Raw genomic sequence first — 25,191 nt, 5'->3', positions numbered from 1 at the left:
CTTTAATATACATTTCTTGTACTTAAATTCGGGACAAACGAGGCTCAGACGACAGAATGGTCAGCTGTTTTGATCTCCTGCTGTGGCAGAATGTGCACTGAATGGTTGACGGAGTAGATAAGAACGACTAAACGTAACCCTGAGACGAGGGAAGCTTCTAAAAGATGCAAATCATTGAGGTTTCATCGGGAGCTGAAGCTTCTTGTACGTTGTCCCACAAAAAGAAAGTCCTTTAATAGGTGAAGACCATGACCTGCTGCTTCTGATCGGTCTGAATACCTGTGAAGTGCTTATAGATGTCTGCAAATGCAAAAAAGATGTATATATATTTTATCCCTGGGCTTCAAAGTTATACCTATTGGGCATCACACAGACATTTTATGTGAGCTCAAATTGATTTTAGGTGATATCCTGTCACCTGTAAAAGCCCCGTTTTAATGAATAAATGAACACTGAGACTCCCTGAAACGTGCACCTAGACACCCAAAATAATGAATAAATACAAGATATCTGTTATCTTTTTATAATAAATGCTGCAATTACTAAATACTTTTGTAGTATAAGACGCATCTTATCTCAGCAGTATTCAGGTAAACGGGAGGAAAGATCACGTTTACACGGATCCAGAGTCTTGCGCTTCAACTGAGAAGATGATGAGTGTGCTTTTATTATATTTTGACGTTTTGAGCTTCATTTCATTGCAACTTCTGGAATTGCGCTGTCCTGTGGGATCTACGTGCCACACTGGAGCCAGCGTTAGACACAGCAAGGGTTTCCAGATGTGACAATAACTTGTACGAATGTACAAATCCAATTTCACAACCCCTCTTATAGTCGCTAACCCCGCTAATCATTCACTAACCTTGCAGGCGACGGTGAAAACCCACTCGAACAGTGCCTACTCACTTGTTTTTTTTTTTATCCCAGCCACCAGGAGTATTCTACATTCACAGCAGCGACGACAACACTGTGTTCAACAAATCAAACTTTTTTTTGTCCGCGCATACGCTTACAGGAACAAGTACCTGGATTTCGTGAACTTCCTCTCCTTTTCACTCCTCTCAGCGTTTGCCATGACTTTCCAGTCACTTCCGATCAATTTATCTGACTATTCGTCGTCAAGTACGGCTGTTACCTGAAGCTGAATTGCGAGTCGATTGTGATTTATAAAGGGAAACGTAGGCGTAGGACGTGTGCGCACACATGCTTTTATTAATCAGAATGTTTATGTGTGTAAGCACATACGCCACGAGTTTTCAGGCACGCAGATTTTAGAATGGAGGGACCTGGACCTTAATCAGCTGTGCTCTCCATTTCAGGTTTTGATGAAAGACATCACCACGCCGGTCCCTCCAGAGGAAATGAAGAAACTCGTGCAGAGGTGCCTGGAAAATGCGGCTCGGATCAACTACAGTCAGCTGATTGAATATGCTCAGATCAAGGGTGAGAGGAGTTTATTGTCCATCCATCCATCTCAGCTGACATAGGGCGATAGGCGGGGTCACACCCTGGACAGTTCGCCAGTCCATCACAGGGCCACACATATAGAGACACTCTACACCTACGGTCAATTTAGATTGACCAATTAACGTAATCCCCAAATTACATGTTTTTGGACTATGAGAGGAAGCCAGAGATGGGGAGACTCCATGCAGAAAGGCCCTTGTTCCAACCGAGGGTCGAACCCAGGTTTTCTTACTGCAAAGGCAAGATTGCTAACCACTACACCCAGAAGTTTATTCTAAGAAAGAAAAATGTTATTCTTATTCTACGTCAGTAATGTCCCACTCACTGTGTACTGCTGCTATAGCTGTCAGAATCTAGAGCGACTGTACGTGTCACACAAATCTCACCAATAGCATCTTAAAAACCTCTTAATGGCCCATCCTCTGAGGAGCAGTGATATCACTGCAATCTTTGAGACACAAGCCAACTTGCTGTACAATGTGAGCTTGTGTATAAATGGAAAAAAACAACAACTAACAATCAGTGTTTTTTAATTCCCTCTTGCATGTTTGTGGCTGCCTGTGAACCTTCAGGGGACGCTCAGGCAGCTCCAGAGAAAAGACTAGAGGACATGATGAGACTGGGGGAGCTGTGCATCGAAGTCCTGCAGCAGAACGACGAGCATCACTCTGAGGTATTTAGTTGTTTTACTTCGTCTTACTGTTTGCAGTGAGTCCACATGCAGGTCAGCTGAGTGAATGCAGCTGACCTGCATGTGCACTCACTGTCCAGCCCAGGTGTGTGTGTCACGACGTAACTCAAACCCTGAAAGTTCCATACCGAGGGACTGTGCGCAAATGAAACCTTAAGGATTAACATGTTTTAATAACATTAACAATTTCACGATAAAAATTGTTTCCAATTATTAGTAGTTGTGATTGCAGTCATTCCAATGCACAAGTACAAGCTGTAACCTGTGGGAATAAAGAATGTGGTTAGTCCAAGTATTTTGTTTTTGATGAACATATGAATCACTGACTCTCCAAAGGGTTTGGAAATACAAAAACGTAACACCAGCTGTCGACATTCATCGAGTTATCAGCATTGTAACTGCTCCATACATTAATGATTTATCATCTGTTCATCAACCTCCCGTACTAAAATATTCAAACAGAATAATTTCATTGGCATTAATAGTTTTACTCTGAAATTCTTTTTTTTTTTTTTTTACCCTCTTAATCTCGCCTCGGTTGTCACTTTTGTTTTCGTCTGACAGACGCCACGAGTCACCTGATCATTTCATTAACATTCTTGATCACTTTTTCGCAGCACTGTCCATTTTCCTTCCTTTTGCCTCTGTTGGCAGTGCTCATGCTATAAAGTGGCAGATAACAAGGCAAGTGGCGGTGCCGCATTAATGGCTGCGGTGGGAAGCACGATGAAAACAACGCCCACGGCCCATATGCACGCAGTGGTTACACGCCACAGTGTAAAACTGATCAATCATAGGTGTTGATGCGTGGCGGTTTGACTGGCCCTAAGTGACAGTGTGGCGTTCAGGCATCTGTTTCTGAGCTATTAATAACACGCTGTGCTCTGCCGCTGCCATAGCGACTGGTGGAACTCTGCTCCGAGCTTCAGATGTCATGTTAACTACAAATTAGAAGCTTTTTTTTTTTTTTTTTTGTCAGAGGCACCTCTATAAGCTGTCGAAGCACAAATTTAGAGATTAATCATAATTGTTTACCCGCTCACTGTCGGCACCAGTCACATGCTAGCTGATAGTTGTTTCTTTTCTTTTTTTGTCAGTGCTCATTATGAAAATGTCATAGTGATGAGTTTTTTCAAGCAGCTCATGAACACACTCTGTTTTGTGTTTTTTTTTTTGTCAATTTAAAGACTGAAAAAACTGAAAACATTTATGAAAATGCTTTTTGTTTCTGAAATAGTGCTTCTGCTCTTTGCCCCTTACTGAACTCAGTCTTGTAAAAAGTACCTAAAAGGGAGTCACTTTTTTAAATAATATTACTTAAGTAAAAGTCTTAAAGTAAATGACATTTACTGTACTTAAGTATCAAAAGTCATTTTCTGATTTAAATTAAGTATTAGAAGTCAATCATAGTAAGGAGTAAGGATCAAGCCCTGGTTGCTCAGTGGTCAGGCGAGTTGTCTTTCAACTTGAAGGTTGTGGGTTCAATTCCTGCCTCTGCTAGTCTATATGTGTCCTTGAGCAAGACACTTAACCCCGTTTTGCAGCATGTGTGAGTGGGTGTAAATTTCCCCACTGCGGGACGAATAAAGGACTTATCTGTGAATGGTAAAATTATAGTGTAAAGCAGCTTATCAAGACTAGAAAAGCTCTATATAAACACAGACCATTACCAACTCTTCTTCTTCTGATTTTATTTGGTAGTAACGAGTAACAAAGACAGTTAGAGGAAATGTAGTGGAGTAAAAGTTGCTAGAAATACAAATAAAGTAAAAGTACAGATACTTGAATTATGTACATTATAGCACTGACTAAAAACACAACATAAATATAGGATAAAAATCCTGCTTTGACAACCAGCAAGTCTTAAAAAAATATTTCTCACTGTTATTATTATTGTTACTAAAGACACACCAGAAGGCCCATAGCACAATATATAAACAGTTAATCCATTATGCATATTCATTACAGTCTAATTAAGTTCAAATGAATTGTATTTGTAAAGCGTCAAATCACAACATATATTATCTCAAGGCAGAAACCTTTACAATAATTATAGAGACAAGCGAAAACCCCAACAACTCACACAGTGAGCAAACACGAGGCATCAGAAAAGAAATCGCTGACAGAACCAGACTCAAATATGTGCAGCCATCTGCCTCGACCGGTTGGGGTGAAAGGAAAGACGGAGGCGAGGTAGAGACAGAAGAGGGGGACCAGGAGAAGATTTATAACAGTTGCAGGACACTCAGTTCTGACATGTTTATAGAACTACAATGTCATTTATACAAGCAGCAGCAGAGATTGTTAAAAAAACAAGAGCTCTAGATCCTGCAGAGAGAGAGTGAGTGTGAGTGCGCCACGGGAGTTCCCGCAGCAGTCTAGGTCTATAGTGACCTAACTAAGAGATTGTCCAGGTTTTCTTGAGCCAGATCCTAACTATAAGCTTCATCAAAAAAGGAAGGTTTTAAGTCTAACTTTAAATACAGAGTGTGTCCGTCTCCCTAACCGATGCTGGGAGCTGGTTCCACAGGAGAGGAGGTAAAACTAGTTCTTTAAGGTATGATGAGGCCTGATCATTAAGTGCTTTGTGCATGAGTAGGAGAATTTTAAAGTGACTTCTAAACTGTACAGGGAGTGTATTCATAAACATGTTTCCACAGTGTGGATTAGATTAGACGGATCAAAGCTCTTTTTAATTGATTTATGTTGAAAGACATAGTGGTGCACATTTGTCTTAGGAGTAGGGGAACAAATCACTGTTGATAAGAATTTCAAAACAAAATCACTTTGAATGTTAAATTATTCACTTGACTCTTTCTTCTTGTGTTTTGTTTTTAATTATTCCACCATGGGAAGGGAAGAGAGGTAAGTTTTCTGTGTGGAAGTTTCAGTCATCCTCTGCTTGTTGTGCTTTAGTTGTCTCACTGTTGGTTTGTGTTAATCAAATATACCGAAACCTCACGTCACTGCTGATTAGGGAACTGGACACAGTTCTGCATATACCGTACCTGGTATTTTCTCAGTATTTTGACTTTGGGTATATTTAAGGAAATATAACATTCAAATATTACACTCACTTATGGAGTTTCTTAGCCTCTTTGGTGTGCTGCTAATGCTGCTCAGATACTAGATGTATTCAGATTATTGAGTAATGTGAAATCATTAGCTACACATTTGCGTGAGTGTGTGAGTAGAAGGTCACTCCAGCACTGCTATTATTCTCTGTTATCGATTGATTTAATGTGAATCATTGCCTGATCGTACGCATGTAATTCACTCAGTGCCCTCAAAAATAGAGCCAACTGCAATAGATACAATAAATATTAATAAAGAGCACACTGTTTGTATATTGTGCTTTGCAGATTTAATACTGAGCATGTTTAGACTCGGCTGTCGGGAAAAAAAACAACAACAAATAAGTGATAAAAGGGAGGCCTCTGTGAAGCTACACATCAACACATTGTCTCCAGTCTGAATATGGTGTAAATAACCCTTCTGCTCTTATTAATTGCAGTTTGATATAATTATTTTCATGCTTGCTGTTAGAGCCTAAGTTCACTGCAGCAGTAAATAATGAACGCAAAGAAGAAACGGGAAGAAAATAAAAACTATCGGAGCAGAAAGATGTGTAGTTTGTGGGTCAAGATCCTTCAGATAACCTTGTCTCTTATAAATTATGTTTTTTGTGTGTGCAAATTATGTAAATTGTTTTTCAGCTTAAGCTTGCACTTAGGCACATTTATATTGTAATGGTGGCTTTGTCAGGTAGTAATAAAGTAGTTAGTATTCAGTATTTCCCTCAGGGAAATTGAGGGAAACGATCTTCTATGATGCCGCAGCATCTTTGGATTTGGTGACGCTCACATGAAAAGAACAATTGCAAGTGCACCATTTATATAAAGCTATTTTTAGTACAGTACACAATAGGGGTGGGGGAAAAAATCGATTCACATAGGAATCGCGATTCTAATCACCCACGATTCTGAATTGATTCAGAAACTTCAAAAATCCATTTTTGAAAATGTTTTATTATTTTTACTTTTTTTTTTTCTTCACATTATCAAATTATATTATACAAACTGTATTGATTTGATGCCATAATTTGCCTTAACACACTATGCATTGTATACATTTTTGAAACGAGAATCGTATGAATCGAATGAGGCCCAGATTTGATTATGTAACTAGAAAAGCACTCGGAGAGCGCAGACCTCCACCAAGGCAGCTCAGCCCCCCAAAAAATAGCGATTAAAAATAGTGATAGTGTCTATGGATCACGGCCCAAATTGAATCACTTGTTCCTGGTCCCGTTGCGGACATTTCCTGAAAATCTCATCCAAATCCGTCCCCGACTTTTCGAGTTATGTTGCTAACAGACAGACAAACAAACAAACTCCGGCTAAAAAAGATACCAGCTGAGCTAATGGGGGGTAATAAGGATTTTCTGTCCCTTTCCCTCACTGGCCATAAATAATACATCATAAAAACCGAAGCTGCAGGTCGCACAAAATCTGATCGAGGGCCGTGATTGGCCTGCAGGCTGGACTTTAGACATGCCTGTTGTAGATCAACGGTGCTCAGATCGGTGGAAGTGGATTTGCTGTCATGTGTTGGACAGCTGCATGACAGCGGTGTCTTATGAAACTAGCAAAGACACTTTGTGCCTATTTTTGTCTGCAGTCACTGTGGTAAGAATGTTCACATGCTGCTGCAGTGTGTTTCAAACATGAATATCATAGATGTTATTGTCCACCGCACAACAATAAAGAATTGACTCTCTCAGTTTACCGATTGTCAACCTCATGCCCCCCCCCCCCCGTCTAACACTTGAGATGAACCAGAATTACAGAATGGTCACTGGTCTCGTGGCAGAGGTGACTCATCCAAATCTTTTTGGATTTGAAAATTCCCTTTTGTTATCTCCGCTCAACAACTTTCCCCCTTTTACAACACACTCGCTTTTTCTCAGTGTGGGAATTATTGAGTTTGTCACATTTTGTGACGGGTCATTTCTTCAGGGGAGGACACAGAAGAACAGATGTCCTCTGTGGTGCTGACACACACACACAAACATTTTTTTTAGATGTATTTATTCTTTCATTAACTGTATTTCTGCCTTCAAATGAGTGATTATTTATTTCCTTTTCTTTCCCATTTAATTCTCTTATCTTTTATCATTCTTGCCCTTGCATGTATTTTCTTTATCTCGTCTGATTGGCCCGATAGACTTGAATTAAAGCTTATACAGAATGAAAAATAACTTATTTTGTCAACGGCATGCATCGCTCCTCCGACGCTTCTGTTTCCTTTTGTTTAGTTTGATTGTTTTGTCGATGCTTCCGACCGTCTTCCAACTTCCAAACAAATCTGCTGTTTGTCATTATCTCTCTCCTCGTTGCTTCCTCTGCAGCTTTTTGTTTGTATCTTTTATCTTTCATTCTTTTTTGGTAATGGACTGATTTGACTGACCTTTCTATACCGGCAGCTGTTATTAAAATGGAAGGAAGATTGTGGTTTATTGACATTTGTTTGCCAGAAACAAGAAATCGAAAAGGCATGTTTGAATGCACCGATGAGTCGTTCGTGCAAGGCCATGAGTAGGAATTTCTCTTCCCCTCTTACATCTCTGCCTGCGTTGCACACAAACATCGACCTGAGTGCATCAGCGGGATTCAACGCTGGTTGCACTTTTCTCTCAGAGGTTCTTTACTCATGAATAGCAGTGGTCACCTGAGCAGGCTGACCTCTGTCTGCTGAAGAGCAGCACAGGCTGAATGCTCTTTAGACTCAAGATATCAACCAAGAGTGAATCAGCAGGTACTTTCACATCAGCACCTCTGGACTTGTTTTTTCTCCTCCTCCTTCTTCTTCATTTCAAATAACTCAGCACACACTGTCTTTGTCATGGGGAGAGTCAATGAGCCGCTTCAACTTTGCATTGACTCCTATTTATTTTGGATTTCTGCAGCATTAGCAGGTTTATGTTGTAGAATCAGATCAGGGGTCAGTATAAGACCTTTTGTGAGATCCTGAAAACACAGCGGGTTTACACTAATGTAAGGTGTGTTTTTAAAAATCCCTACAAATGTTTTAAGATTTTATCCCTTTTACACACAGAGTGATGCATTTTAGATGACTCAGAATCACAGCGGCTGCTGTTCCCTTTGCCATACAGCTCGAATGGATGAATGAATGCAGCCTGAACAACTCACATTACATTGAAAGACAGATATACACATACTTTACGAAAGAACTGTTGAAACACAGATGTGTATGTGTGTGAGGTTGGATAGTGGAGGGGGAGAGAAGACTGAAGGCAGCACTGTTTTGATAATTGCGCAGAAATCCAGATAATGACCATTCCCTCTGATATAGCAAATCAATTTATGTCAAAATAATCGCAAAATGGTGCAGCCCTATTGGGTGGTAGAGGTTTTACACTGCAGCCACGAGAAGTTGTCTCTTATTGCGATTGTTTGAAAACCAAACTTGAGGCGTCAGACACACAACCTCACAATCGCAAAGTTATTTCTGAACTGACTCTTATCATCACAAAGGCATTGCTTATGTCATTTCTCCTTGACCTGGAAAATAAATTACTATAAGAAAGTACATATATATACATATATATGTGTGTGTGTATATATACATATATATGTGTGTGTACATATATATATATATGCATATATGTGTGTGTGTATATGCATATATATGTGTATATCTGTATGTATATATGTGTATATATATATACATATATGTAAATATTAATGTATATATGTGTATACGTGTCTATATATTTATATATTAATGTATATGTGTGTATGTGTGCATATATGTATATTTGTGCATATATATGTTTGTACATATGTGTATATATGCATATATATGTATATATACGCATATATATATATATATATATATATGTATAATATAACAATTAACTTCCTGACAGTGTTTCAATGTGTTCTAATGTTCTCTGCCATCTCCCCCTCTCAGGCTTTCTTGTGGTGGCCGGAGCTGATGGCCGAACACGCTGAAATGTTCCTGTCACTGTACAGAGCCAACATGGACGCTGCTCTCCAGGTTCAGCCTGTCGACTCGTGGGACAGCTTCCCGCTGTTCCAGCTTCTCAACAACTTCCTGCGCACCGACTGTGAGTTCACGCTTACGTACAGTATATGAATTAAAATGAGGAACACGGTGCACGTGCTGCTCGCACACTCTAATAACTTTATTTAAGTGATAATAGACATGTTTTAACTCTCCTGCTTTTAAACCTGTTTCCTGTGACATTTAGAAACGTCGCACCTTGTATGATACTGAACACAAACAGCTAATTTCATTCACTCGTTTATCTCCTCTCCACTTATGTTTATTCCTTTTTTTAAATAAAAAATAAATCCGGTGATCTTGCCTTGTATGACATGGCACATGGTCACATAGCTACGAGCACTAATTAAGACTGTGGTATCGCCAGAGAAAGCCAGGCTTAATAAGAGAGAAGGTTAACGGCACCTTTACGCGCTCAGGCAGAAAGGTAATTAACATGAGCAGCTCGCCGTTGGCATGACCGCTCTATCTGTCAACAGGTAGCATCCTTCTGTTTCACCTCTGCATCTTCACTCTGCTCTTATTTATTTATTTATTCGGCCAACGGGAAACTAAGTTCTCCAGCAGTTACTTTGTCAGTTGTTTGTTTTTGTTTGTTTAGAAGGATTTATGGCCAGCTGTGACTTTGATTAATCCTTGTGTATATATAATGTCAATTGTTTTTTAAATGCTTTGTGTGATTGAATGAACCAGGAAGGATGGAGTTGTGTTTGTTTGGTGCTTTTCAAGGTCCTGAAATTGTGTAGTGGGGGGGGAAGCTATAGTGGAGATGTAGTATCCTTTTGTGTGACAGACATCCACACTGCACAGATTTGTTTCATATTGTTGTCGTATTTTGTTGCCTGACAAAACTGCATCTTCCTGCGTGAAGATTTCATTTGACTGATGGAAAATAATCTCAGCTCATTGCTTCCTCGCTTCAAGCCCTCTGTCAGCGACAAGGCTTTGTCTTGGCGCCAGCAGAGATTTGGCGAGACGCAAGGCGTTATTTAACATGGCTGATGCCAAAGTACCTCGAATACAGTAACAGACAGGCAGGCAGACAGAATGACAGCCCAAGGGCAGTGTTGGAAACAAAAAAAAACCCTGTTTCATTATGTGAAGAAGCCACAAATCTTTGTTTCTGTGGCTCGTATCTTTTATCATTTTTTTTTTCTAATTACCATCCTCTGTTAATGCTGTGATTATTCCAAGTGTCACAACATTAGCCGACTTGAATTGGAGTGTAATGAGGCATTTGACAGAATCGAAACACAGAACAAAGAAGATCTTAGTTTTGACGATTTACACAAATGAGGTCTTCCCTCTTTGTTAATTACATCTAAAGTGAGAGGAAAGTGATTTTAATCCAAACTGATACTTTGGTGACAAAAATTAAAAAAAGAAGAAAAAAAAAACGTGTTTGGAGGATAACCACAGTGATTCAATAATTCCCTCCTCTTTTTTTATATCCATTTATGCAAATCAACAAAAACATTGGGTTCCCTGATCTCAGGTGATGATATGGTATTACCCATTTCCTTTAGCAAGTGTATTATCTGTCAGGTTTTCCTGTGGATTATTTTAAATGCTCACTTGATTGTCAGCATGTTGAAGGCGAGCGGTTGTGAGGGAGATGGGCTTTTGCTCTCCGGAGAACAAAAAAGGCTAGTGTTAATCATGACAGAGTGGAGCGGGAGGAATTAAAACTAATGAAGTCCTGAGAGACCACCCTGCTCGCTTCTTCTCACCAACGCACATTATTTATTTGTCTCTCAGTGCTTTGGACGGTGACTGTCACTGAGGATTCGTCTGTTTGTCTGACAGTCTTTATCAAAACTATAAGGGGAAGTGTTGGCGGGAAGGCATTTGAGGAGGGAGATGCAAAGTCTAAATCTGTTGATAATCATCAGGATTGATTAAATCTGTGATGTACACATACATGCATGTATGTGTGTATACATATATTATACAGTATATATAAGCAAAAATCATCCTACTTCTCTCTTGATTTTAATATCAGTTAACACTTTTCTGCGGATTTTATGCTCTCTGACCTCCCACCGACCCCTCTTCTCTCTCTCTCGCTCTCCACTCTCCTACCCCAACTTGTCGAGGCTGGACATTTTGAGTCTTAGTCCAACAGAGATTTATTCTTTATTCTTAATTAAAAAGGGAGTTTGGTAACACTAGATTAGGGAACACATATTCATCATTAACTAGGTGCTTACTAACATATATAAGTCGCATACTAGCCTTTTAATAGTAATCATTAAGCACATATTAACAACTTATTCTACATAACCTTATTCTACCTCTATTACAACATGAATTAATATTTTTTCCACATAGGGTGTTAATAAGTGCTTAATATTTACTATAATATAGGACAAGTATGTTACTTATATGCATGTTAGTAAGCACCTAGTTAATGGTGAATATGTGTTTCCTACCCTCTTAGAAATAAGGGTTCCAAAAGGGTTCTTCTTCAAGGGCTCAGGTTCTACCTGGAATCATTTGCTTCTGCCTTTTCAAGGGTTCTAACACTAATGGTTCCAGTAAGAACCATTTTGATCCAGAGAACCCTTTTAAACCCCTTTCCAGAATAAAGGGTTTTAAAAGGGTTCTTGGTGGAACCCTCCAAAAGGGTTCTCCTATGAGGACAAGCCGAAGAACCTTATATGGTTCTACTTAGCACTTTTATTTCTAAGAGTGTAATGTAAAGTGGTACCGGGGAGTTTTTTTTCCTCTCTCCACTGTCGCCGAGTCCTTGCTCGCTGTGTGAACTAGTGAGTCTCTCCATTATAATTGTAAGGTCTTGACCTTACTTTACAAAGCGCCTTGAGATAATAATAATGTGTGTTAAGAGTACAAACAAAATTGAATACTAGTTTCTGGTCTTCTTCAGTATATAGCATGATGTGATGGACACATTGACCAGATGGTCAGTGTCTGTGGGCAGCCGGAAAAAAACAAAACATCCAAAGTGTGTGTGTGACACCGTTGGCCCTCGTCTGCCTTGACAAGAGCTCCGTCTACGGCTTTTTTTACGAACAAGAATCATAAAGCCTTCCTGTCCATGAGAGAGATCAATGTGATAGGTTGTTAAGCTCCAGCTAATCAGACGATGAGAAGAGACCCAGCTGAACTCGTGCTTTGTCATCATTTTTTTTGCCGTCAGCTGACTGTCAGGGTGTCAGACCTTAGCGTGTAATAGAAGATTAAAGTATTTGGGGGGCGGTGACTTTGTGATTCACAGCTAGTACCATCCAATAGGTGTAGGTTGATGTAAATGTATTTATATAGCGCTTTTCTAGTCTTCATGACCACTCGAAGCTGCTTCACACTACTTTTACATTTAAGCATTTATCAGACGCTTTTATCCAAAGTGACTTACAAAAGAGTAATAAGCTACATAGTAATGTTGGAAAGAACTCCACACTCACACCCATATCTACACGAGCAGTCAAAGGTTTGGACACATTGCAGAGTGATGGCTCAGAATCTCTGGGAACTCCTTTCAAGACGGTTGGAAAAACCTTTCAGGTGACTTCCTCACTACTTTGAGGAATCTAAAATATGAATGTGTCTAAGATATGAATGAATATGAGTTATTTCACGTTTGTGTTTGCTACATAATTCCATATGTGTTCATTTGTTTGGTTTTGAAGCCTTCAGTGAGAATCTACCATGTAAATAGTAAAAAAACATTCAAATTAGGAAGGTGTGTCCAAACTTTTGACTCTATCACTCAAACCGTTTCAACAGGAGCAACCAAGGACACATCGGAGTGTAGACTCACGGTGCCGGGAATCGAACCCACAACCTTCGAGTTGACTCGCTCTTCCACTGAGCTACCGTTGCCTGTTGTGCAGTTGATGAGTTTAGGCCAACTCCCTTCTCTTCTAACTCTACTTATTTCTGGTTTCAAAAAAACAAGATGTTACTCGCTAGAGCTGGGATATATGGACCAAAAGTCATACCCCAATATATTTCGGCTGAATATCGATATACAATATAATATCCCAAATATTTTTTCCGCAAAGTGAGAGCTGTGAAATTAAATGTTCAGTCAAATTCAAAGCCAAATATGACATGTTACAAGTACTTTTATTGAAACCGGCCATTTCAGTGAACAGTTGGAAAATCAAGTGAATAAATAATAAAAACAGGTTTCTTCACCTGGTTCATGAATAAATCCTCAGCTGTCAAATAATAAAATGTTAACTGTATAACAACAGGAGTACCTGTTTTGAAATCAAAGCTCCGTAAGGAAATATATCCATATCCATATCCCATTTAAATATATAGTGATATATTTTTTATATCAATATATCGTCCAGCCCTAGTTCCAGCCAAGATACTAAACACAAGGCTGACTGTGGAAACCATAAGCAAAACTATTTCCAGTATTTTTGTTCATAAAATCACTGCATGTTTATCATTAAAGTCACATTTCAACATTCCAAGAACTCCACTTTCTCCTCACTGCGTGTGCGTGTGCGCGTCTCTTCATGCTGCCTCCGTCCAAAGTTCTGTCCAGACTTCACTTTCAAGCACCTCTACACCTCCCTAATTAACACACTGACATAGTGTTTTTTTTCAAGAGCCATTATGGGATTCTCTGATGACAGATGGTGACAAGACTTGAGGAAGTTAGTGCTCCTGGCCAAGAAGTGGTCCTAGCCAGGCTCGCTGTTTTGTTTCCAGTGTAGGTGTTATGCTAAGCTAACTGGCTCCTGGCGTTGGCCGTCTATGTGGTATTAATATTTTCATCACGCTCTCAGTGAGAGAATTTAAAACTGCCAGACTCGTCCTCGTATGACACGAGTGTCCACATTATAGTTTGGCCACACTGAGTATTTTGCAGCTATCGCACTCACCTCTTGTGTTGTGTCAGCCTGGGTATCCACCAATTAACGTGGGCACCAACTGACACTCGGCCACAGGAAACCAAGGCTCCAAACAGCATACATTTACAGTATCAACAAATATCCCCATATCCTGCTAAAGCCTCAACACAAGCGACTGAATATGTTTTTGTTTTTCCAAGTAATATTGTTGTAGAACCAAATTTTAAAACCTCAAATTCAAAAAAACAGTGTATTTTTAAACCGTAACTGCTGAATTATAATAATAATGATTCATAAATTAGTTATTTTGAAACTTTTAAATCACAAAATAAAGTGCAGAGTGAATTTAATGCGTAGGAAATGGTGAAATTGTATTATTGGGCTGATATTTACCCTACACGTTCAAAAGTTTGGGGTGTTTTCCATTAAAAGTCACACTTTTATTCATCAAAAGAGTTGAAAAAATAATAGAAAATATAGTCAAGACATTGACAAGATGAGAAATAATGATTTTATTCTAAATAATAATGTTTCCCTTTCGTCAAAGAACCAGCAAAACTGTTTTCAGCTGTGCTAACATCATTGCACAAGGGTTTTCAAGGGTTTTCTAATCATCCAATAGCCTTCTAACACGATTAGCAAACACAATGTACAATTAGAACACTGGAAATGGGCCTCTATACACCTATGTACATTAAAAACATTGCATTAAAAACCAGACGTTTGCAGCTAGAATAGTCGTTTACCACATTAACAATGTGTAGAGTGTATTTCTGCTTAATTTAATGTAATATACACTTAAAAAAAATGTGCTTGTCCTAAACGGTAGTGTATTTCCATTTAAACATAATGTTCTCCCGCGTCTTTCTTTCGGCTCCTCCCCCACAGCTCACCTCTGTAATGGAACGTTCCACAAACACCTGCAGGACCTGTTCGTCCCCCTGGTGGTGCGCTACATCGACCTGATGGAGTCGTCCATCGCTCAGTCCATCCACCGCGGCTTTGAGCAGGAAACCTGGCAGTCTGTCAAGTAAGAGTCCACCATCACACAGTTTCACACAGCCCGTGCTCTGCGTCGCTCTCTTCAGCCACTGCCAACTGAATAATCACACCATATGATAATAGTCACAATGTACCGACCGGGCTCATCATTCACAGATTTTAAAATGTGTGTTCAGACACAACACTCAGGAAACAGATTTGGGTGACGTCAAATACATTTCCCAGGTTTCTATAGATGCTGACATTGTAATACAGTCATTTAAACCTTGAGGGATTGTTTGTGTAAACAAGAAGAGATATTTTCATTATAATTATTGTTTGCTTATTTTTAAATCTTCCTTGTTTCTTGTCTTATGTGTGTGGGTGTTTTATTTTTTCTCAGCTGCCGTATACTGTGTATGTCTCACATAGCTTTAACGCTTACATTTTTCTGGCACTCATTTTAATTAGCGTTGCAAAAATCAAGAGACAATTATCGAAATTCAGTTATTGTACAGTCCCTGAAAAGAGTGAGAGAGAGATTTCTTCACATTATCTCCTGCTGACCTGGTGGGAGACTCACTTGTAAATGTAATCTAGTCCAGTAAATGATGGATTATTTAGGTCACCTATACAATATTTTAAAAATATAGTTAAGACATTGACAAGATTAGAAATAAAGATTTTTATTCACTGTTTTCAGCTGTGCTAACATCATTGCACAAGGGTTTTCTAATCATCCAATAGCCTTCTAACGTGATTAGCAAACACTATGTACCATTAGAACACTGGAAATAGGCCTCTATAAACCTATGTACATATTCCATTAAAAACCAGACATTTGCACCTAGAATAGTCATTTATATTCAGTTATATTCATTGAAAAAAAAAAAAGTGCTTTTCTTTCAAAAATTAGGACAGTAGTGTATATAATTGTACATTTGGTCTAATTCTCCTCTGGCCCAGTACATGACGTGGTCAGTTTCATTGTAAACTGTGACTGTAGACTCGGTCTTCTAATGTCATTTCCAGCGTTTATTTTCTATCGGTCTGAGAGTGGCTTCTCCACAAATGTAATAGAGACAATAAGACGTGAGGAGAGTGAACAAAAATAATGCTGCACAGGAAAACTGAGGAACAAAGGGACACAGGGGTGAATGTACACATCAAGGACACACAGCGCAGTCAGTGTGTAACAATGTACTGAAATATGTTCTTTTACAAACCGTGAGAAAGAATATGCAACAAATGCATTGATTTCTCTGTACATTACTGCCGTTTAGTCATTCGTTCATAACTGGTGGCAAAACAAGTGGCTACTATTGTACGTCTGCATTCGTGCATTTGGTAAAGAACTGTAACTGTCAGTATTTCTCATTGTCTTTTATTCTTGTAACATTTTTTTCTTCTTTGCCATCAATCGACCTCCACGGTCGACAGGTCGCTAACAAACAATCTAGCGAGCGTTCCTCTCCCCAAAGTCCCCAGTCTTCCACTGACGCTGCCACAAATGCCCAGTTTTTCAGCACCTGCCTGGATGGGACCTCTGTGTGAGAACACGTATGTAAGACGAGGGGGGGGTCAGGCTGTGGTCAGGACAAGAGGTCTTTGGCACATAGTTGGTCTGAGAATTCGTAGAAAAAGGGCAGAGCCAGAACTATTTCATTCAAATCCTCCACGGAACAACAAGAAAAAGACCAGACCTGATCGAAGTCAGACTAGTTGGTTTAAACTCCTTCTCACCAAGTCTAAAAATAGCAATTTTAGACCTCTTTATTTTATGGTGGATGTACCAAGCCTGAAACAAATCTTCCTCTAAACACAATTTGCAGTTGGTTGTAAACATACCTGTAATTGAGCTGCCGCCTTGTTCAGCTTAATTAATATTCCACTGTTAGCACACGTATATTCACACGAAAGGCTGCGTTATGACTTCTTCCCAGGTCTTCTTTCACCAGAAAATCTGGGTCAGTTCAGGTCTGGTCTTTTGTATTTTGGGGGATCCATTTATACATTCTTAGAAATAAAAGTGCTAAGTAGAACCATATAAGGTTCTTTGGCTTGCCCTCATAGGAGAACCCTTTTTTTGGCTCCAGGTTAGAACCTTTTTATAAAGGTTCCACCTGAAACCCTTTTAAGACCCTTTATTCAGCAAAGGTGTTTTAAAGGGTTCTCTGGATCAAAATGGTTCTTACTGCAACCATTAGTGTGACCAAGAATACTTTCCTGGGGAGAGGGTTTTTCAGAAGTAAATGGTTCCAGGTAGAACCTCAGCCCTTGTAGAAGGACTCTTTTGGAACCCTTATTTCTAAGAGTGCATATTATGAATAAAGACCTCTATCCTGCAAATGTTCTCTGTATGTCCTCGTCGGTGTCGTTACAGCTGTTCTTGTCCATGTAGAGGCATGTTTGTTGGAGCTAGCATCATTTGAAGGAATTAAAACAGCATTAAGAAGATCCAGCACACTATCTACATGTATTATAATCTGCAATAAAATAAAAGTGTGCATCTTCTGTTTTCTGTTTTGAGTCCTGTTGCTGCTGTTCATGCACCTGTCTCTTGAAACAGATGTGTATTTGTTAGATTTTAAGGAATTGAATCAAGAAATGTCACCTTTTTAGTCTCTCGCATGAAGTCCCACTCAGCTTTTGAAGATCATGAGGAGCATTGTTGTGCCGTTTGTTTCCAGTATCTCTCTCTCTTAAAAATCAAAAGCATGCATTCATCTTGTTTGAGTGAGCCACGTTCACCATCTCAAGAAGTTTTGTGGTTGCAAATTGTGATTTACTCTGATCTGTGTGGTCGGTGTGGTGCCGCATGTACGTGATCACGCTGCAGAAGCTTGTTGGTCAAGATTCTGCGATGCCTTTTGTGTTGTGCGGTGTGTATGTCACGGTGTCAGCGTAATAATAATTAATTACCCCAACTTTGTGTTACAGCTTGCAAGGAATTAATCTGCCCAACATCTTGTAAGTTGAGCGATGTTTTGTGTTTTCACATGAGAAGGCTTTATCAAATTAACCCCTCCTCCTCCTCCTCACCTCCACAATGTTCCATTATCAAACGTGACAAAATGCTAAACTAAAGAACATCAAGGTTGTATTTGCTTGCCATGAACAAAAGCAAGAAAATGTTCACCTGGAGTGGCTCTTGTAAAGGTTACTTAAAGTTAGAGTGCATTGTGGTTGATAATAACAACATTTGAATGTACACTTGAGCTCTTAAAGAACTAATCAAAGTGTTTTTTTTTTTGTTTTTTTCTTTCCTCAATCAAATCAAAAGGATTAATCTTCACAGCAGCCTTTGTGTCGGTGTATGCAACACCTCCATGGTGCAGAAGAAGTTAAATAACAAGTACTCTTATGGAGCTTTTTCACTGTCTTGAAAATGTTCTTGCACGTAGAAAACACGAGGAGCGACTCGCCACCCACTTTATCGTGTTTCACTTTACCACATTGTCAAGATGTTTAAATAGACCATCACAGGATTCTACATAATTATGTTTAGAGGCGTTTTGAATTTACTCAGTATTGAGCAGCCTTTGGCCAACAGGCAAAGGGATTGGGCTTGTAAAAGGAGGATCGCTGGTTCAAATGGAAGGGCAGATCAATGTGCTGGGGTGCCCATGAGCAAGGCACCCACTTCCCTATTGCTCCCTGGGTGCAGATAAGTGCTGCCTACTTCTCCGGCTTGTGTGTGTGTTCACTACTGTTGTGTTAAAAGGATGGGATAGAGGTAGAGCTGATTATTTTCTCCATTAATCGTTTGGTCCAGAAAATGTCAGAAAATGTAAAAAAAACCTGGAAATTCTCAAATGTCTTTATTTTGTCCACAAACCAAAATGATTCAGTTTGAATGATTTCTTTGTTATGTGGAGCAAAGAAACAAAGGAAATATTCACATTTAAGAAAGTAAAACAATCAGAAATCTTGTTTAATCACAAAAAAAGCTTCAAATGGATTAACCGATTATCAGAATGTTTGACGATTAATTTATTAATCGATTAATTGTTTCAGCTCGAGACAAATTCAATATTACTAATTAGTATGGGTGCAAAAATAACTAATTTCATATGACTTTCTGAAGATCAATAAATGTAAATAATTATGAAAATGTAAAATATGTAAATAAATCTGGTAAATCTCTAGTAATATGTGCCACTAATAATCTAGTAAACAAATTATTCTGTGAGATTTTAGCATGATTTATGGCAACAATTCCAAATAATGCTTCCTCCATGATCAATTATTTACTGTGATAGAAAACTGAATGGAAGCTTTGTCAAACAAAATAAGACATTTTTTTTAGACACACTGAGCTGTGACTAATTATATTAAGTCTTAAGTGTTTCTCAATGAAAATCAGCCACGTCAAAGGTTTGATTTTTAATAAACTTTCATTGTTGAGTGAGTGAGTGACTGTGCCGCAGAACTGTCAGTGTTTGTGGCCAGGTTTGGGGGAGTTTGGGGGGGTCTCACGAGGCTGAGGGTGTGTTTCTTAAAAAGGCTCCTCATTCTGACTCCCCCATCCTTTCCCACAACACAAACCACACTGTTCCTCTGCCTCACTTCACTTGGCCCTCCTCAATCCAAGAAAAAAAAAAAGAGGGAGATAGAAAAAAAGCTGGCACTTCATTAGCAAGCACAGACGGGCGAGTGGGATCGTCCCATTCCCCCGGGGAGCAGGGCGGAGCGCGCTCAGAGAAGAGCACCACTAATTAGACATGAGGGGGATTGCCACAGAGCGTTTAATTGCACTGTGGACTCAGCCCAAAGCATTTATTCCTGAGCGCCACTTGTTAAGGTAACAGTCTTTTAAAGGCGAAGTGAGAAAAGTGAGTGGTGCTTGTTTTAAACCCCCCCCCCCCTTCCCCCCGCCTCCTCCAACAACCTCCCATGGCTGTCATTCTAGCCGGGCGCTGTACACTTGGATGTCGGTGGCGAAAGCGTTACCATGTGTTGCTGTGTAACCTGTGCGCAGGGGGAGAAGGCGGGGACACGTCCATCTGTCTCTGTTTCAGCTTTGAGCTGCGTTCACTCACTGAAACACCTCAGCTCAACTGTGGTCGAAAAAAAAAACCTGTTGAAGAACCACACGGGAACCTGAACACGCTGGACTTTTACAGTCGGGACAAAAGACTGATGTTTTTCCCTCAACAGTGTTTGCTCAGAACGGCGATGATACGAGGGAATGTGCATGTTTGTGAATGTTACAACCCATCACTTTTCACATTTACATCCTTTCAGTTTGCTGCAAATACAAGAAATATGACTTGGATCCAAAGCTGCTGTCAGTAAAACACTTGAAATAACCGTATTCTGCCAGCTATTAAAGATCCGGAGTGTTTGGTCAGTGACATGGGTCTCTAATTCAGGAATACCCAGAGTTTGTGAAACTGCCAAAAATGAAGACTCGCTAACGTCCTTTCAGGCAGTTAAGTTAAATCACAAGTTGACCAGTTTACTTATTTCTAATGCCATCAAATTAGCAACACTTAATTCAGTTGGTTAAAAACATGTGCAACAGTGTTGGACCTAAAAATATTAGTTTTACACTAAAACGCTTAAAATTATTAATGTGGTCACAAAAACCTTGAGAAGTTGACATCCTTTTACACTTCCTTCACACTCAATACAAGAGTTTTGTGGAACGTGTGTGTGTGTGTGTGTGTGTGTGTTAATGTTGAGTTTCTTATTTTCACTGGATAATTCTCACCGTTTTCTCTTCAGTAACGGCTCAGCTACGTCAGAAGATCTGTTCTGGAAGCTGGACGCTCTGCAGATGTTCGTGCTTGACCTCCACTGGCCGGAGCCCGAGTTTGCCAAACATCTGGAGCAGAGGCTAAAACTGATGGCCAGTGACATGATGGAGGCCTGTGTCAAGAGGTCTGTATTCCTTCTAATCCTAACAGCAGCAAAGATATCTCACTTTGTGAAACTAGTAGGCCATTGACAAAATAGCATCATAACATCATTCATCAGATCTTTTGTGTGTTTTTATCCCTCAAGAACAAAATCTGCGTTTGATGCCAAAATGCAGAAGGCAAATAAATCGACAGACTTCCGGGTGCCACTTTCAGTCTGCACCATGTTCAACGTTCTGATGGACGCCAAGAAGCAGTGCTCCAAACTCTGCGTGCTGGATACGGGTCAGGAGGTGAGCTCACGTTACATGACTAGAGGTGCAACTAACGACTAATCGATTAATCTGTTGATTATTTTCTCAATCAGAAATCTTGTTTTAATCATGAAAAAAAGCTTCAAATCGATTATCAAGATAGTGGACGATTAATTGTTTCAGCTCTATACATGACTGCATATCACATGGGTTCACTTGTTGGGTTTTATCCCACTACCATTCACCTTGGCTTGCACTTGAAAGTCCAACAGAGGAAAATAACCAGATGTACACTCACAGAAATAAGGGTTCCTAAATAGTCCTTCTACAAGGGCTGAGGTTCTACCTGGAACCATTTCCATTTTGATCCAGAGAACCCTTTAAAACCCCTTTCCTGTATAAAGGGCTTTAAAAGGGTTCTTGGTGGAACTCTCCAAAAGGAATCAGGTTCCACCTGGAGCCAAAAAGGGTTCTCCTATGAGGACAAGCCGAAGAACCTTATATGGTTCTACTTAAGCCCAATTTATACTCCTGCGTAAAGTGCTCTGCGTAGGTTACGCAGAGTCCTCTGCGTCGACCCAGAGCCTGTCCAAGAGCCTCTGCGTCGTCTCCGACTGCACAAAATATTTTTTAAGTGTCTGTCACTCCGTCAATGGACAACGGAGACGGCAAGAGCTGCGATTGGTCCTCAGGACAGGCCGAGCGAAGCTACTCTGTGCCGGCTCACAGTGAGCACCGAGCGTCCACAGACGCAGGGCTGATCCCCACGGATAACGCCGTTGCCAAACTATAAATACGTCATATCTTAACACACACAGCACATGTTTAGACTCTAAATGTCCAATTTCTCGCCTCAAATTATCTTAAACTGCGTTCTGTGACACAGAAAAGTGAGAAACGGTCACTGTTTCAACAACAACAGTCTTTCTCTCTCGGACGCCATTGCTCACTGTAGCCAGAAGCACAACAACCTCGCGCAGCGACCCCTACTGATCGGGCGGGAAATTGCAGCGCGTATCCGTCCACGACGCAGAAGTATGAAGGCTCGAGGGGTCTCCGTGGTGACGCAGTCGGATAACGCATTACGCAGTCGGAGAAGTATAATGTGGCCTTTAGCACTTTTATTTCTAAGAGTGTAGACAACAATGAAACCAAAACAGTATGTAATTGCAAAAGACGATCCATGCCAACTGTTAGCAAACCTACTTCTTGATTTCGGCACAATTACAATCAAATGTTTCATTGTCTTGTTTATGACGACAGTAAATTTCAAGTTTGGTTGAATTAGAAAGGCCCATCTTATAAAATCTACACCCGCTCTAACCCAAGTCTCTGATATCTTAAGAATGACTTCCGATGCGTTGGCTCACTGTTAGACAGCCTTTTCTCACTGGGAACCTAAGTTTGTGTCTCTTTGTAGAATGCTCACACCCCGCACGGATGTTCATAGAGAAAATCAGCTATTTTACATCACAGCCCACAGGATTTGTGGATCCACTGCTGCCTCCGCTAATGAGTTCAAATGTGTTATAATTGTGTCTTTGTGTTTGAAATCCTTTGTTTGGATTATCCTACGCGAAGCAATCTTACTAAAATAGGCAGCAGCCTCCGTGTCCCCGCAAACTAAAAATGCTGAATTTCTCTCCAGGAATGGAAAAGACTGTTTCCCAGTGCTAAACTACCACTGTAATGATAAACACTTAACACTTTCTCTCTTATTCATGCAATAGCAGACTTGCAAGGTACAGTTTAAACGTGCCGTGGTCAGACTCTCCATGGTCAGACTCCACAGACGGAACAGAAATGAGCGTCAAACATGACAGTCTTGTTGTTTCGTCCCATGTGGTGTGTGGAAGACAACGGATTCTCTTATTAGAAACACCAGCTTGTCAGGCTTATGTCGTCTGACTGTCTGGTCAAACAAGAAGCTGGTACAGCATTTACATGTCCTCACAAAACAGCTCAGAGTCAGAGTGTCTACTCATGGGCCCGGTTGGCCAGCAACTGTGGGTGGCACTGGCATGCTCACTTGAAACATGCTCATTAGCTGGGAATGCTGCCTGCCAGAGTTAGCCCTCCACAGTATTCTGTGATGTGAGACCAAAATAGACACTATTTTGATACTTAACTGCTTGCTAGTTTGCAAATTTCGCAAGTTAGCAAACTGGTTTAACCGACTAGACAATAAGCTGACAAATAATTAGCTGTGTCTCAGTTCAGTTCATGTCGAAGTGGCATGACTCACAACACAGTTCTGTCTTCTGGGTGTGAGATTTCAGTCTGAAACGGCGCGACTGACAAGAGCTTCAGTGAGGAGAGATTTCTATCGGCTCATTTACAGCAACTAGGAGGTTTTTGACCATAAAAACAAGTTAATGTATGTAAGTAGACCTCCATAACTCGCACATGTGCGATAGGACCACTCTATGGAAGCTTTAATCATTTTAAATTACATCCTGGAGAGCATCCTTTTATATTCATAGATTAAAGGAACCTTAAAACTTGATTTTTTGCTAAGTGTTATGTTACACACTTTTAGTGACCTGTACTGTTTCCAGCTGAAGCTCTGTTGCTAGGCAACAGCTGTAAGGGTGGGACAAGCCAGTGACCCAATAGGGAAAACCTATAAGCTATTATTGTTACATTTTTCTTTAAATGCTAGTGTGACCAGGCCCTGATCTCTTCATCCTGAAGACCAGAACTCGCTCACTTACGATTGATGTATGTTTTCAGTTCATATCTCAGCAGACGTGTTCCTTCCTGGGTGAACGTCTGCAGTCGTTTATTTCCAGGCTTCGCGCTGAGCGGGTCGAGTCAGACTCTCAGATCAGCCGCTAAAAACGTGCCGGCTTCCCTCCGAACAGCCAGCAGACAGGGAGTTCAGGTGGATTTGTGTTCACTTGAAACAGCCAGACGCTCAACTCGAGCTGTTAAATGTATGACCATGACGCCCGAGCGAGGCAGCAGCCTTGGCTTCGCTGAGAGCAAAACCCTTGGCCGCCAGCAGTCTTGACAGAGAGTTAAGCTCGCTGTTCTCTTAACCTTCAGCTTCCTCTCCTCTCCAGTTTCCACAAGCTGCTGCCACCGGCGCTCCAATGCACCATCTGTCCGTTTATTCCTTTTCCCGACACACATCGAATATGTGCCTGCAGAGAGACCCACGCTATTATACACATATAATATGTGTATGCACATAAACAGCATCTGCATGCAGACATTTTACACTTTTTTATTTCATGTTTTTTTTTTTTTTTTTTTTTTGATATTATGTGAGGCAAACAGGCAAGAATGAAAAGCGAGACAAAAACATCAAATGAAGGAGGTCACATGTTGCCGTGCACCAAACTCTGATGATGAACACAAAATAAAAATGACAAAAGAGATTTGATTAATAATAATTTATATGGCTATCATTCTCATTATTTATAAATAATGATCAATTTCACCTTGTTCACAAAACTCATAATCATTAATAACAGTACTTATGTAATATAATACTTGTTAATGTTATCATTATCTTGTATAATATAATACTCGATAACTCAAAGTGGAATTAAAAAAATATAATTCATTCATCCACATTTATAATTATAGTACTGACATAGTTAAATCATTACTTTCAAGATTAAAGTAACAGCGGCATTTGATGTGTTTTGTGAAAGGTGGACCTCATTTTAACTTATTTGTTAAATATTTTTTAAAGATAAGATTATATATTATGTTGGGCTTGAATGCTGAAATTATCCCATGTACTGGAGTCAAATGTGGAACACTGACCCTTAAAGGTTCAGTGTAAAAGATTTTGACCTCACCTCAAATCACCTGAAAAATTTAAAATCGACCACCATGTTTCTACAGAAAGTGGACAAGTGGACTAAATCTTACTAACCTTTAATTTATGGCACACGCTGCTACATAACCACAGATAATTAGAGAAATGAAGAAAAAGGGTTATAATCACACAAATAGGTAATAATAATAAAACACAGACT

At 39.9% G+C, this 25,191-nt stretch overlaps 1 protein-coding gene across 1 annotated transcript in view; it reads left to right on the top strand.

The window, feature by feature from the left end:
• cadps2 (Ca++-dependent secretion activator 2) overlaps positions 1 to 25,191 on the top strand; it is a gene marked incomplete at its 3' end in the record, with an annotated part of 138,305 nt that overhangs the window by 91,930 nt on the left and 21,184 nt on the right. The window contains exons 16-21 of the mRNA XM_083893187.1: positions 1,320 to 1,443; positions 2,040 to 2,140; positions 9,155 to 9,311; positions 14,989 to 15,130; positions 20,812 to 20,967; positions 21,091 to 21,238. Of these exons, the coding sequence (XP_083749313.1) occupies positions 1,320 to 1,443; positions 2,040 to 2,140; positions 9,155 to 9,311; positions 14,989 to 15,130; positions 20,812 to 20,967; positions 21,091 to 21,238 (828 nt within the window). The remainder of the gene's footprint in view (positions 1 to 1,319; positions 1,444 to 2,039; positions 2,141 to 9,154; positions 9,312 to 14,988; positions 15,131 to 20,811; positions 20,968 to 21,090; positions 21,239 to 25,191) is intronic.

Source organism: Microchirus variegatus (genome assembly GCF_963457635.1).
Source record: "Microchirus variegatus genome assembly, chromosome: 8".
NCBI classification, from domain to species: domain Eukaryota; kingdom Metazoa; phylum Chordata; class Actinopteri; order Pleuronectiformes; family Soleidae; genus Microchirus; species Microchirus variegatus.
The sequence above is the reverse complement of the archived record's forward strand: the minus strand, read 5'-3'. Positions and strand labels throughout refer to the sequence as shown.